This window comes from Corvus brachyrhynchos, unplaced genomic scaffold (genome assembly GCF_000691975.1).
Source record: "Corvus brachyrhynchos isolate BGI_N302 unplaced genomic scaffold, ASM69197v1 scaffold164, whole genome shotgun sequence".
Classification (NCBI taxonomy): domain Eukaryota; kingdom Metazoa; phylum Chordata; class Aves; order Passeriformes; family Corvidae; genus Corvus; species Corvus brachyrhynchos.
This window is the reverse complement of record NW_008237426.1, coordinates 942,261-957,663: the sequence shown is the minus strand read 5'-3', so window position 1 is coordinate 957,663 and position 15,403 is coordinate 942,261. Positions and strand designations below refer to the sequence as shown.

Sequence of the window (15,403 nt, the reverse complement as noted above, 5' to 3'; positions counted from 1 at the left end):
TTAATCAACTCAAGTCTGCTTTGTTGTCTGGGCTTAAAGGATGGGGTTTAGGCTTAGGTGGACTTTGCCGTGATTAGGTGCTCCTGGGCAGAAGGTTGCCCGTGTCTGGGTGTGCCGCAGTCACGCCAGCGCCGAGCTGCCCCGGTCCCAAGTGGGATGGGAAGTGCAGTTGAGGCCTGTAGGAGAAATGAGTGACGAGCTGGGAGGGAGGAGGCAGAACCTCTGCCTGCGCACTCAAGTGCTTGAATTTTGTTGCGTTGTGTAGCTCCAAGGGAAGACTGGCAATGAAGAGAAGCTATGAAGGGAACATCTGCATAGAAGGCAGGTGAGCTTTGGGCGGTCCACGTGGGGGATGACATGGAAATAGAAATGTCTTGCCTGTTAAGACTCTCAAGTAGGAACATAAAGATAGTTGGATCCAGTAGCAGCTTTCTTGTTACCTCCATATTCATCACGTGGGGGTGTTGGTGTCTCTGCTTGGTGGGCAAGTTGGGGTGGGTGATTCCCAAACCTGGCACCGCTTTCTTCCCTTCCAGACACAGGAATCGAGTGACCATGTCGAAGCACCACGATGCAGGGACTGCTTTCATCCAGACCCAGCAGCTGCACGCTGCCATGGCAGACACCTTCCTGGAGCACATGTGCCGCCTGGACATCGACTCGGAGCCAACCATTGCCAGAAACACCGGCATCATCTGCACCATTGGTAGGCCATTCCTAGATAGGAGAGAATTGCAGCTAGGAGCCCACACCTTGGTGAAACTTGTTAGGGAAATTGTGAGAGGAATCTGGCTTTCATCCCTTGCCAGGGCTAAACTTGTGTGGTGAAGGAGCATGACTTTCCCATGTTTGCCTAACCTGTGTTACTGCTGGGAGTGAATCCAGTATCCAAGGAAATGGGAATTGCTTTGGTTCTGCTGCACTCAGTGGGCAAGTTAAAACAATATTTATTGCTGCAGCGCTGAGTAATGCTGTATCCATTTACCTTTTCTCTTCCACATGAAACAGCCTGGTCTGTGTGGGTTACCTCATTATTTTTCCAAAGTTAATGTTCAAACTGTTTCTTCCTCCTAGGCCCGGCCTCCCGCTCTGTGGAGAAGCTGAAGGAAATGATTAAATCTGGAATGAACGTTGCCCGACTCAACTTCTCTCACGGCACCCATGAGGTAAGGGCAGGGTCTGAGCTGCTATGGCCCCTGTCTGTCTGCTGATGGTGTCCTTCAGGGAAAAGGAAAATGCAGCTTCATCCAGACCATCCTTGGTTTGGGAAGGTCAAATAGCTGCCTTTGGGGAAAGCACGCTGGTTGTACATACCGAGCCTGCGTCATTGTTGATAACATCGAAGTGTGTTTTCTGAGCCATTTTTGAAAGCAGTTCAGTTCCACACCCTGCCCTGGAGCGGGTAGCCAGGTAACTGGTATTTGACACTGTGGGCCAACTGCTTGCCGTGAAATCCTTCAGTTCTTCCTCACATCCTGCTGTTCCCAGAGCTGCTGCTTCCCAGTTAGCAGCAGAAGCCGAGAAGAACTGTCCCTGTTTTGCACCTCTGCAGGAGGTCACACTATCAGTTCATCTCACTCCTTGTTCCGTTGCTGGGGGTTTTGCAGGCAGGCAATCGATGAATAACCCTGATCAAAAGGCATCTGTTATTAGTGATCTGATGTAATTACTTCCCAGTGGGAACAATGGGCTCCTGGGTTTTCTGGCTAACTGGCTGCTATGGGTGCATTCCTGGCACTCTGGAAGGTCCTACCATGGAGCTTGGGACGTGGTGTGGTGAGCTTAGAAGAATAAGGTCAAAAGAAATCAACGCTCTGTGACAGTCAAGCCCTTACTGCTATAGATAGCTGAGATCCTCAGTGATACTGGAGGAGCTGAGGATCCCATTCTGTGTTGCCTGAAATGCCACCCTGAGCCTTTCTGCTGAGGTTTTGTTTCTTGTTTTTTTTTTAACCCTGGCTGCTTTCCAGCTTTCAAAATGTCACCCAGTAGCAGCTGTAGGTGGCTTTACTTAGTGACCCATGAGCCTCGTGGTGTGTAACAGCTTGGCCTCTCAACCTCGTGGCCTTTAATGGGCACAGGGCAGTGTCAGGATCGAAAGGGCTGATACTTAACTGTGGGCAACCATCAGACCTTGACTAACCACCCTGGGATAGTGTGATAGCATGCCTTGCAGTTGGGAAATCAGCCTGGAGAAAGGGTAGTGTGGAGTAACTCCTGCCTCCCAGGAGTCAAGTCCTGCGGCCAGGTGGCTCTTGGGCTGGGTGACACATCAGGGAGTAGGTGGCCAGGCTGAAGCTGGGAATTCTCACACCGTTATTGCCCAGTTGCTGCGGTCTGTGAGCTCAGCTGAGGTTGAGGACAGGGAGCGTGGCCTTCTGCTTTGTGTGAGGTCTAGGTGCACATTTCACACCGATGAGGCTGACTGCAGGCTCTGGTCTGGCTGTGGCCTGCAGAGTGTGACCATCAGCCATAGCCAGTCCTAAGTTTGTGTCCTGTCCTGGCTCCTCCAAAACGCTCCAGTTTCCAGTGAAGCCCCAAAGAGTTTCCATCTGTCACAAGTGCTTCAGTTCTCATGTCCACCCCAAAGCATTACTGGGACTTGAGCTTTAACAGAGGTGCTTTGGCACCTGCCTGGCTCCTTTTTATGGAATAAAAATGGCTTTTACCTCTGGCTCTGCCTGCATGCCCGTTCTGCATATGTAGCTTTTCAGGAAGTCAGGCTTCCTAGGAGCCAGTTAGTCCTTGGTAGGAAACTAAAATGGAAAAATCCCAGATGATTGGGTTCAGATAAGTGTAGTAGCAGTGTTGGAGCATGTTCTCTGTGCTGCATCCACCCCAGCTGCAGTGCCTGGAAAGGTCGAGGCCATCTCAGTCCCAGCTTGCACACTCAGTCAATAAACTGACTCATGTTCTGCTCTAAAAAACTGACTCATGTTGTGCTCTAAAGAGTAATCAGCTCTTGGGCATCTCTGGCCAAGGGCACACATGTGAACTTCAGCATGGCTTTTTCCAGCCTCACCTTCCTGGTGCTGGCTTGTCATCCCTGTGATACCCAAGTCGGCGTGCAGGGCTCGTGCTGGGGTGGGTGAGTGGCACGGGGAACCAGGTGTGCCAGGTGAGTCAGGTCAAACTCCATCAGCCCATATGACACAGAGGGGAAAGGGTATGTCTTATCTACTAAGGTCTGTCAAGTGTTGCACAACTCTTACTAGTTGTAAGTAGGTAAGGTTATCTCTTAATGTTGTTTAAACAAGTAAAGTAAACTGATTTGCTGGCCATCTGTAGCATATTTGAGGGAGCTGGGATGGGTTTTCTCACAAAACTGTCTTGAAACTGGCAGCATTTAGCAAAATGCTCTCACAAACAAGGTGTGGAAGGCAGGTGTGTGGTGCTGGAGTATTGAAGTCCTGTCTTTTTGGGTCCTGATTGCTTTGGGTCTGGAAATAAACTGTATATATTTACATGGATAACATTCTTTTAGCAAATCCTTTATCTCTGGGAATTTAAGCCAAAAAGCCTGTCCACCTGCAGGACTGATAGTGAGTCAGGCTGGAAGTGTGTGGGAGCTGGCAGTGTACAGAGGCATCTTCCCTTGCTCTGATGGGAGGAGGAGCACAGCTGTGTGTGGCACTGTGACATTTTTCTGCTGTTGGGTGTCCTTCAATGCATACAATTATCCAGCTGCTGGTGCTGTGAATACTCTGCTGTGTTGAATAGGCAGGTGTTCAGGAAAGCCTTTAGAAAAGTGACTCCTAAAGGCCTTCAATTGTGAGCTGCCTTCAATTGGCAGATGTGTGTCCTCATGGAAAAATCACTCCAGCCAGGCCTTGGGACTGTGTCCTTGAGTTGTCCTTCTGGAATTAGAGCTGAGGGCACAGCCAGATAACTTCCAGACTCCACCTTCGTGGCAGGAAGGCCTTTGTATCCTTGCACTCTGCTATACTGGAAGCTTTGTGTGGGTTAAATTTTGAAGGTAGAACTGAAGCTGAGAGCAGAGCTGTCAGCTTGGGCAGCCTCTGGGGTGCACAGGGATCTTTTCTGTAAGCAGCAGAGTAGAACCAGCTTTAACATTTCCATCTTTTTTCCTTTTGCCAGTATCATGAGGGTACAATCAAGAATGTGCGAGAAGCCACAGAGAGCTTTGCCTCTGATCCCATCACCTACAGACCGGTGGCTATTGCACTGGACACCAAGGGACCTGAAATCCGAACTGGACTCATTAAGGGAGTAAGTTGGGTTTTTTAATCCCACTTTTTTCATCGCATAGACTCAATACCATGTTAAGCCTGTGGCCTTTTCCAAACAAAAAATATCCTAGGAAATGAGGTAACAAACCACCTCCCAAAAGTTTGGACAAACTTCTGTGGGCTGGGAGGTGGTGGTGTGCTGGTTTTTACTGGTTTTGTTGTGACACAGAGTGGCACAGCAGAAGTGGAGCTGAAGAAGGGCTCACCGCTCAAAGTGACCCTGGACGATGCCTTCATGGAGAACTGCGATGAGAACACGCTCTGGATGGACTACAAGAATCTCACCAAGGTTGTAGAAATTGGCAGCAAAATCTACGTGGATGATGGTCTGATTTCTTTGCTGGTTAAGGAGAAAGGTGAGTAACAGCCATTCCAGCTCTGCCTGTTTGGTTTTTCCTTAGGAGGTATTTGTGCTCTCCCTCCAGTAACTGTTTCTTAGCTTGCAGTTGTGTGTTAAAGAAAGAACATGGTTCTTGATGTTACAGTGTGACTTCGAGCTAAATTTCTCTACCTCAAGTGTAGGAACTTTCCAAAAACTTAACTTCAGCTGGGTTTCACTGGGCAGACATTTAAACCCCATCTTGAAAGGGGAATGTTTGGTAGGGCCATACCAGTGCTCATGATCAGCCAGGCTAATTCATGCTCTTGACACAGGATTTAACTAGTTTTGCAGCCCAGAGCCTGGGTTTTGTAGTTAAGAGACAGAACTAGTTTTAACTGGTAATGTAGGGGCAAGGTTACTTCCATGATACTCCCTTTATAGTGCTGCCTAAACTGCTCTAGCCTCAAGCCTCTAATCAGTGAGCATGTAGGGAGTGGGAGGTGAGGCTTTGGAGTGCTCTGTTTGGTGTTGCAGAGCTTTGTGTGCAGAACTGCAACCCACTAGCTTTTCTTGGGGGAGGCAATCCCAACCTCCTGCAGGCAACAGCTGGTATCTTATTCAGGAACAGCCTAGAAGTTGTTTTAGACCAATCTATTGTGTTCCCAAGGGTAAACTGCAAGCTCATGTGGTACAGAAATGCTCTGAGGAGATGGGATGTGCTTTTTATCGCGTGTGCCGCTGTTGGCAGTGCAGTTCCCAGGCAGGGAGGTGGTGTGGGAGTTGTGCCGTAAACACTGACCGTGGGAACGCGTGTTTCAGGGAAGGACTATGTCATGACGGAGGTCGAGAACGGCGGCATGCTCGGCAGCAAGAAGGGCGTGAACCTGCCCGGCGCCGCCGTCGACCTGCCCGCCGTCTCCGAAAAGGACATTCAGGACCTAAAATTCGGTGTGGAGCAGAACGTGGATATGGTGTTTGCTTCCTTCATCCGCAAGGCTTCCGATGTCCACGCTGTCAGGAAGGTGCTGGGGGAAAAGGGAAAGAACATCAAGATCATCAGCAAGATCGAGAACCACGAGGGTGTGCGCAGGTGAGCTTTGTGCAGGGGGCACTTTGGGTTTGTCACACTGAAATAAAGCATCTCGCACTCCCTCTTTATGGCTTCAGACAGCTCTGTGTAGCACTGGATATGTGCTGTGCCTTGCTCCTGGTTTTCTTCCTCCTTCCTTGGCACTGCAGGAACCCAAGCAGCCCATGGAAAGCCTGTGTGCTCCTTTCAGAGGAGGACAAACAGATGGGAAGGTGCCTTGCAGAGCAAATGGGCTAACACAGCTCTTTTCTCGCTGTCAGGTTTGATGAGATCATGGAGGCCAGCGATGGCATTATGGTGGCCCGCGGTGACCTGGGGATCGAGATCCCGGCTGAAAAAGTCTTCCTTGCCCAGAAGATGATGATTGGGCGCTGCAACAGGGCTGGCAAACCCATCATCTGTGCCACTCAGGTACTGGAAGCGCACCATTGGCTCCTCACTGCCAGAGTCTGGCCTGGAGGCAATGTTGGGGGCAGCCATGGCTTGATGGCATTGGTGAAAGAGTGAGATGCAGAGAGGTTTTGCTCATAGCTGAAAAGCTCATATTTAGGCATTTCTGTGTTTGGGATCTTTTCCAGTTAGGTTATAGGACCCCTTGCCAAAGGTTATACACCTCCAAACATCACGTGGTAATGAGCCTTTGGGGCTGACTTTGCAAATTCATGGGGAAAAATGGCACGTGCTTTTCCTTGGCGCCTTGTGGCAGCGCATCTGTGCCTGACAGGGAAGGTTTGCTGGGGTTCCCAGGTATCTTAGGAAATGCCACCCACACTGCAGCTTCAGAAGGAGCTGAGTAAAGGATCCATCTTCTTTTCCCAGGAGTTGTAGGGATCATGTGTGCAGTCCTTGGGCACTGGGACGACTGGTTTTTCCTTGCTGTCCTTGCTCTGCACCCAGGCTGTGGAAGTGAAAACTGTCTTTAGACAGCAGTCACTGAACAAGGTTCTGGATTTACAGTGGCATATGCTCCTTTTTCCTGTATTGCTACAGAAATGCAGCTGGAACACAGCCTCAGGCAATGTCTCATGGGTGAAGCAAGTGGTGAGCTCCAGCTGGGGGAACCTGAGCACCTGAGGAAGACAAGAGAGCTGGCCAGACTTGGGGGTGCAGAAAGGGATTAGAAAGTACTAAAGCTGTCCTGTTTTCCACTCTCTTAAGTGGGGATGCTTAGGAAGCTGGTGGAGTTAACTGTTCTGAGTTTACTACCTTGTACATATTGTCCAAAGCATTTGAAATCTTGTGTTGGATGAAGCTGACTTCATTGGTGCAGACCCTGCTCTTAATGATTTCTAGATGATAAAATCCCTGAATTTGAGAACGTATGACTGCCTTTGAGCTTTCCATAAATGTCTAAAGCCACATTCTGCTCTAAAGAGCTCTGAGTTCCTTAGGCCAAGCCTTGTGCTGAGAAATTGAATTGGAAGGTTGGAGTATTGTGTCTGGGATGTTGTGTGGCTGGAAAAGGAGTACATGTGGAATGGGTATAAAATAAAATGGGTTGTTTTCCTCACTGGTGGAAGCTTTAAATCAAAGCTGGTTTAGGGCCCAGACCCCCTCTCTGTTCCATACCCACGGGGAACTCTTGGAGTCCTTAGGTTGCACCCCACTTTCTGCCAGAGCCACAAGGAGCATTGAAGTGCAGCTGCTTCCTCTGGCAGTGTGTTGATGCCCGTGGGTTTGTTCTCTCCCAGATGCTGGAAAGCATGATCAAGAAGCCTCGCCCGACACGTGCCGAGGGCAGCGACGTCGCCAACGCCGTCCTGGACGGAGCGGACTGCATCATGCTGTCTGGGGAAACAGCCAAGGGAGACTATCCCCTGGAGGCTGTGCGCATGCAGCACGCTGTGAGTACTGCCCTGCCCTGCCCTGCCCTGCCTGCTGGGGACAGGGACACCACCTTGCTGTCAGCCAGCCACCTGAGCTGGCCACTCAAAGGCCTCGACGGACCCGGCTGCCCAAAGTAGCCATTTCTTTACTCACACTCTGCTGTGGGTGATTTTTTTTTTGAACAAGCATGGTCCTAGGGGCCTGGCATCCCACTTTGTGTGCTCCAAACTTGCCAAGCAGAGCTGAGAGCTGCTCTGCAATGCTGAGATAAAAAACTTCCTATTTCTTTTTGCTGTTATCTCGACAGAGATTTAATCCAATGTCCCGTTGCAGTGGCTTTAAACTTCTGCAAGGTCAAGGAGCTGCTTAAGCAGTTTATCTATAGATAATGAAAGGTTTTGGCTGAGTCCTGCATGGGAGGGGGTGGGGAGGTTCCTGAGGGTGATTTACAGCACTGTTGCATTCAACACCTGCTGTGTGCTGGGGGTTGGGGGGGGTTATTGCATGAGTACTGACAGCACCATATTTTTACATGCCTGAACTGCCAGAAACCTCTGCTCTGCTTCAAGTTCGTGTTTCATCTGATAAAAGCCTGATGTCAAGTACCTATGAGCGTTGCTGCTCCCCAGTTACTGGTGCTGTGAATCACAGCAGCGGTAACTCACACGTTCTAACTCTTACCAGTTTTATTTGCAATTCAGGTTCTAGAGATTAATCAACTCAGCCAGTGTTGGTTTGCAGTGTGCTACCTAAACATATTTTACCTCAATATGGAGTGGTGTTTTTTGCACGAGGCAAATGCAAAATATGACTTAGATCACTGGGCAGTGGTGCTCCTTTACAGGCCAAATGCTAACAGTGCACCTTAAAGCTTCTCCCTCCTTTTCCAACCCCTAAATCACAAGGATCGACTTCCTACCGAGACTTGGGAACTTGCTGCAGCAAAGTTGTGCCTGGGTTTCCATCCTGGCATTAATTCTTTGGCCTGGGCAGGTTGTGTTGTACCTGTAGCTTGATTTGAGGATCTGTTGCATGTGCTTCCCTGTTCTACAGACCTGGGCATGTGGTGGTGTTCATTCCACCAGGGCCCCTGGGGAAACACTGAAGGCTTTAACACTCTGCAGAAATTGAAATACAGATTGACTAAATGTAAGATGTTCCAGGCAGCAAGGTGCCAACTCTTACGGTAGGAGCACATGCCAGTACAGTGAGGCTCTTTCCTCTGAGTGAATTCACTTGTTGTTAGTTGAGCCCAGCAACAGTGCCCTGAGTAACCATGGTCTGGAGATCTGCAGCATGGCTGGAGCAGGTGGATGTTTCCATCTGAAGTGGGCAGTAGCAAACTTCCAAGTACTGGGCAGGCTGATTGCTGCAGGTGGGAGTGGGCTTCCTTCCCATTCCACTCCAGGATCCACACTTCAGAGCCCAGCCTGGCCATGCTATGCTGCCTGATGGGACCAAGGTTTAAACAGCCTCTCCATTTTCCTTTCTCCCACCTCCCCAGAATCTCCACCCATTCACCAACTGGAAACCCTCTATAGCCATTCCTGTCTGAGCAGATCAGCTGTGGGGTGAAGTTAAGGATTGCTGTGCCCCTCTGCAGCCACTGTCAAAGCAGACACCTGTATTCCCATGTTCCATTACACCTGGGCAGTGCAGACTTCCCTCTAAAATCAGGTTTGCTCTCTATGTTACATGGAGCTGCTGCCTTTGTACCAGGAGCTGAAAATAAACTGCCTGGCTTCCAGCTCCTGCATTTGCAGTAAGTGTTGTGATGCAAATACTCCCATTTTATCTAAATCCAGCAGTAACAAAATGCTTTAGGACAAGTTGGCACTGGCCTGCTGTTCCGGCCTGCCGCCTGTGTCCTGTTATTTTTAGACATAAGATACTTAACTACTTTGGCTTAAACTGATAACTGTGGAAGGGATAATTCCCAGCATCACATAAAATAATTCATTAACACTAGAGTAGCAAAGTTCTGACTTTGCTAACTCCAGAGCTTTCACAGTAATGGCACATCAGTCTCTAATTTAACATGAACTTGTCATGCTTTGTGTAGTAGCTGCTCACTTTGTGGAGTAACTGGGTGAAGTTGTCCTTGAGAAGATCATGAACCTTTGCATGCTTTTCTAGTCTCTGCAAGCCTTCTTTATCGGGTTGTCAGGCCTTCCGAGATGATTAAACATGATGATTCCCAGGATTCTGGGATGAACAGGTGAACCTGTTGCCAATGCTCAGCCAGAACACAAAGCCCTTAGTTGTGGTTCTGTCCCTCTCATCTGTCCATATCTGGCACTGCACAAACAGCCCAACATGCACACAATGACAACCCTATAAGGAAGACTTGTTCCTCTTTATTTCCCTATTACCAAAGGGAAGTTGGTATCCCACTTGGATGTGAAGCTTTATTGGCTCTCAGATGAAATCTTTATTGGCTCCTAAGGTGAGCCAAATCTTCCTTGACCCTGAACTTAAACTAAATCTTAACAGGGCTGAGAGAACAGTCTCCCACCTTCAGGGATGACATTCAAAATGTGTTGCTTGCATGTTGGCTCCATGAAAACTGTTCCAGCAGCACTCTGTGCTGTTGGGAGTCTGGGAAAGGAAGCCAGAGATTCCTTCTTACAGAATTGCAAGCAGGACCACGGGCAGGCAGGTAGGTGGCACAAGAGTCTCTCAAGGAGGTCATAAGCAGACATGATAAAGCACCATCTGGCTCTGAGCTGGCTTGTTCTGGCCCTTAAAAAGTAATTTGTGGGTGCCTGCTCTGCTGGAACTCCCAAATAAAACAGAAATGCCATGTTTGGAATCCCTGCCCAGCGACTGGGGCCTTCCGGTTCCGTGGTATGGTGAATCTTAGACTGGGTTGCATTTAGCAAAGTCAAAACCTGAGAGCCAAAAAGCTTCACAGCTTCACCTTAATACCCTCTTGCATGCATTACTATGACAATTAAGCAAGTTAATGTGATCTCATGTTCCTCTGGTATATCTTTCCTCTGTTTCCTTTTCTTTCCCCTGTTCTCCTCTTCCCTCCCACTCGGGCCTGCAGATCGCCCGCGAGGCTGAGGCCGCAATGTTTCATCGTCAGCTGTTCGAAGAAATTTTACGCCTCAATGTTAACACCAGGGACCCTGCCGATGCCATGGCGGCGGGCGCGGTGGAGGCCTCTTTTAAGTGCTTAGCTGCAGCCCTGCTAGTCCTGACTGAGTCCGGCAGGTAGGGCTCAGAGAGGGGGCTTGGGCCAGCCCTTTCCGTGGCAAAAACACGCTCCACCCTAACACTGCAGTCTTTGGCCAGCGGCTCGCTGCCCGTGCCAACCTTGCATAACCGCTGCCATGTGAGCTGACCCTGTGCCAGGGAGGGACCCCAGCAGGCAGGAGCAGAGCGAGAGTGCCTGGCAGTTGGCATGAGTGTCACCTGAGTGTGGGCTTGGCAGGGCGAGGTGCCACTATTCCGAAAAGAACTCTTGAGAATCGAGTGGTTCCTCTGCAGGGATGTGCCATTGGGGCGAGCTTAGTCTGGGCTCGCTGATTAATGCCAGCGTCAAAGGCTGGCAGTACCGATGTGGCACCCTGTGCTGGAGCACCTCGCCCTGCCCCGTGCCCGAGCGCCTGCCGTGAGTGTTGTCTCCGAACGCGTGTTGCTCTTGTAGATTGCCCGGGAGGCCGAAGCCGCCATCTTTCACAGGCAGTTGTTTGAGGAACTGCGTCGTCTGACCCCCCTCAACTGCGACCCCACCGAGGCCGCTGCAGTTGGCGCTGTGGAAGCGTCCTTCAAGTGCTGCAGCGGGGCCATTATTGTCCTCACCAAGTCTGGAAGGTAGGAGGGGACAGGTGTCCCCAGGTCAAGCCTGCTATGTGACAGGGTGGGGGAAGGAGAATCCCAAAAACACAGCTTTGAGAGACCGGTGGAGTTAGGTTCTGGCAGTGCTGGTTCCTTGGGAGATGGACACACATCCCTACACTCCTGAGTCCTCGGCCTGCCTCTGCCAGCGTGGCACCAGCTCCGAGCCCGGCCTCCCCTCACTGCTGCAAGTGGCAGCGGCGCCAGCTGGAAAGGCCAAGGGAAAATAAGTGTTGCAGCTTCAATTCAAACTTCTTGGCAAGAAATCATCGATGTAACAGTGAGGCAGAAGTTCAGTGGATGCAGAATCATGTTGGTTTTTTTTTTTTTTTTTTTAAATCATGGCTTTGGCCTTTTGTAGCAGCATCCAAATTATCGGTCCCTTGCTGGACTTTGCAGTCATCAGCCCTGCTTGCCTGAGCCCAAGGGGCGAAGAGGGACTGCGCAGCCTGGGATTGGTAGGCAGGGAAGTTGGAAATTTCCTCTTCCAGGATTCCTTGTGCCTGCAGGTAACTCTCTGCACAGGCAGGCATCTGGCAGGCACCAGCTGAGCTCAGTGGCTGCAGGTGAGATGCGCTGGAACAATGTAGTTTGGAATTTCTGTCCAGCAACAGCTGCCAAGCAGAGACTTGTTCTTCCAGTTGTGGAAAGGGCGCTGGCTGGAGCCTCATGGATCAGCTCTTCCATCTAGAGAAACTGGGCTGCCTGCTCCCAAAGCACGTCCAACCATAAGTCTCAGACTGCTTTCTGGAAGGAAATCAGGATTTCTCACACTGGATTCACACTAGAACAGTAGTGCAGCAGCAGAGGTGTGGTTGTGTGTGCTGGGCATCACCTACCTGAAGATCTGGACCATCGGTGAAACCTTCACCAAAATGTACAGCTTAAAATGATTTTGAGCAGCCACTTTTGCAGAGATGAGGAGGGAACTATAAGCACCGAGTTCTGGATACCCTCGTGCTTCTATGTTTGTCAAATGTTCTAACCTTACACTTGACCTTTTTAAAGAGATTTGAACTCTGATATTTGAATATTTTTAGCTGTGGATTTGGTTAACTCTTGTGAGTACCTGGATCTCTTGGGAGGTGGCTCGGACAGTATGGGAAGGATTGTCTGAGAGCTGGCACGTGTGGTTGGGTGCTTGGAGCAGTCTGCTGGCCCCTGCTTTAAGCAGCAGACTTTGCATCTGAGTGTTGCTGAGCTTGGCTCCACTAAACGAGGCTGCAAAAGCAAACGGAGACACCAGCATGTCCATTGGAAAGATGGAGCTGCAGATGCCACAGCCTTGCAGTTTGAATCTGTCTGTTTGCAGATGCTCTCCCTCAGCAGTCCCCAGAGAAAGGGAAGCTGTAGTCTAGCCCCCACTCAGGCTGTGCTGCTGCTATTTTAAAGCATTTTAAGGATTCTGTGCCCAACTTCCCAGTATAAATTCTGGCCTCTGTTTCATTTGCTTCCCGTTGGGTGCAGGAGCAGAGCTCTGTGTGGAGGAACTGGCCTGTTTGCTGGCTTCAGCAGGTGGCTGGGAGGCAGACGGCTTCCTCCTTGGCATGCTTTGGGCAGCGCTGCTGGCACCGGCTCTTTTGACCCTGTAAACTGGGAGCTCCTCTAAACAGGGAACTTTCAGGGACCCCTGTTGAGATGCCAAGGCCTGCTTGCAGAGGCCGGAATAAATGGCACCTCGCCACCCTAACATAGCAACAGAGACAAGTAAAGGCTTGTTCGGGGATCAAAACACCCTGATGGCACTTGCTAAACTGGGAGGTGAGGAGATTGTCACCACCAGTGGGGACAGCCAGTGGTGGTCTGCCCAGTTGCCTAACCGGGAATCCAGCAGAGCATCAGGCTGGTTGGTGAGTGGCTCTTGTGAAGACCAGTCATGTCCCTCCAGGGGTTTTGGGGAGCCCTCGTGGCTGACACACAGACCTTGGCGCTGCCGTGCTCCCCCGGGCCGTTCCCAGGGGTCCTCTCTGGAGGCAGTGCCGGGTGTGTGGAGCCCCAGCGCGGCTGTTTTCCCCGCAGGTCGGCACACCTGGTGTCACGGGACCGCCCGCGGGCCCCCATCATCGCCATCACCCGCAATGAGCAGACGGCGCGCCAGGCCCACCTGTACCGCGGCATCTTCCCCGTGCTCTGCAAAGACCCCGCCCAGGACGCCTGGGCTGAGGACGTGGACCTGCGCGTCACCCTGGGCATGAATGTCGGTGAGTGGCAGCGCTCCCCCTGCCCCGGGACGTGGCTCTGGTGGGACGTGGTGACCCTGAGCACCTGGTGGTACTTTGGGGACGCTGATGGGGAGAGAGGAACTGGCTGCCTGTGTGGTAACCGGATCCGGACAGGAAACGGGTGGTGGTTGCATGAGCACAACCACATCCGATTGGGAAATGAGGTGGTGGGCTTGGCACAGCTGCCTTTAAAGAGGTTGCAACAGAAGACCAGGTTGGGTTTATGGTGATGAGTGATGGAACTGTGACACTCACCACTGCTGAGGGGCAAGCGAAACCTGGAGTGGGGTTGACTCTGTCCTGCAGCACCTCCAAATCCTGTGCTTTGGAATTTCAAGCTGTGCTGCAGAGAACCCCAAAGCAGAGGCCAAGGGTCTCAGATGGGTGGGCAGCAGGAAGGTGGGGTTTTGATACCCTCCTGGAGCCCTGACTGCCATGGCACAGGCAGCCTTGGTGGCTTAGGGAGCAGGCAACGAGCACTGTTGCCCCATGGCAAGGAGCCAGGATGGGACTGGGCTCTGACACCTCCCTCTTCTCTTGCAGGCAAGGCTCGTGGCTTCTTCAAGAGCGGCGACCTGGTGATCGTGCTGACAGGCTGGCGCCCCGGCTCCGGCTACACCAACACCATGCGCGTGGTGCCCGTACCCTGAGCGCCCACTGGGCCTTCCTTCCCCCGCCCCACTCCCCACCCACTGCCCCCTCTCCCCTTGCATTAGACCAGCCATCGCTTGCGCTGTTCTCCTTGTCCCTAGAGTGGATGTAGGTTGCTAAACACCACCCAGTGCAGCAGCAGCAGGGGCAAGAGACCTTAAATCACTAAAAAAAAAATATACTTGAAGTGTTTAGTTTTTTAAAAAACCTCTCCTGTAGTTAAAGTCCTGCCTTGATACGTGTTGGAGTCGGTGTAGGAGGTTCCTGTATGCTGCTGGGACCCCTCTTCCTGGTGACTGTCCTCAGGGTGTGAAATGTTCCTTTCCATGGCCCTGGTGTGGGGTTTTGGGGAAGGGGAGAGGCAGTGTGTGGTTAATCCCTGGACCCCTCCTCGCTCGAGGCAAGCTGCTACTCCTCCCTCCTGTATGGCCACATGCCTCCCCAGACCCAATCCAAGGCAGATCCAGCCTTTCTCAGCTGGCTGTTTCTGGGATGGGGACAGGAGAAGGGTGTTGGCTCCACGCAAAGAGGTTCCTGTGCTCCCCTTGCAGCGTTGTCTCCTGTGTTAGTCGTGTCCCCCCACCGCCCCAGAGCCTCCCCTTCACCCAGCACTCCGATGGGCCCTGGGGTGGGAGAGCACAACTGTCCATCAATAAAGAGAAGCTGAAGCACCTGCCGGCCTGAGCTGCTCCCTGGGGGTGGTGAGGGGTCTGCAGGGGTAGGGGGAGATCTGGTGGAGATGGGCTACAGGAGCTGGGGAGGTCTGCAAGGTTTGGGAAATGCTTAAGGGTTGGGGTGGGGCTCTGGTGCAGGAGTCTGTAGGGCTTGGGATGGCTGTTGTGGGATCTGCAGGCATGGGGGTGGGGGGGTTTGCTGTGAGGGTGGGCAGGGGTTGGGGGGATGTGCTGCAGTTTGAGGGGGTGACAGTGGAGGAGTGTGCTAGGGTTAGGGGTGCTTGCAGGGGCTGAAGGGGGCTCTGGTGGAGGGGCTCCCCAGGGGTTAGGGGGCCAAGGGAGCACTCTGCAGGGCTGGAGGCCCTGTTGGAGTTGGCAGGGGACCAAAGGAGGAGGCTGTAGGGCTGGGGGCTCTGCAGGGCCCATGCCTGGGGGAGAGAGAGCCAGGAACGGCCCTGGAGCCCGGCTGTTCCAGGCCGGGTTCCACCGGGAGCACAGGGCCTGAGGGGGGCCTGAGACCC

At 51.9% G+C, this 15,403-nt stretch overlaps 1 protein-coding gene across 2 annotated transcripts; it reads left to right on the top strand.

Moving 5' to 3' along the window:
- The first annotated feature begins 225 nt into the window (after positions 1 to 225).
- Positions 226 to 14,881, top strand: PKM (pyruvate kinase, muscle). 2 transcript variants are annotated; one of them, XM_008631269.2, is made up of 11 exons: positions 226 to 325; positions 537 to 706; positions 1,075 to 1,166; positions 4,099 to 4,230; positions 4,420 to 4,606; positions 5,392 to 5,662; positions 5,923 to 6,073; positions 7,354 to 7,506; positions 11,145 to 11,311; positions 13,355 to 13,536; positions 14,101 to 14,881. In XM_008631269.2, the coding sequence occupies exons 1-11, from the start codon at positions 285 to 287 to the stop codon at positions 14,205 to 14,207; spliced, it is 1,653 nt and encodes a 550-aa protein (XP_008629491.1). In that variant the 5' UTR covers positions 226 to 284; the 3' UTR covers positions 14,208 to 14,881. The 2 variants fall into 2 exon arrangements, with proteins under 2 accessions (XP_008629491.1, XP_017586619.1); XM_017731130.1 differs by lacking the exon at positions 11,145 to 11,311 and adding an exon at positions 10,542 to 10,708 and having other exon boundaries at positions 301 to 325.
- The last annotated feature ends 522 nt before the right edge of the window (positions 14,882 to 15,403 follow it).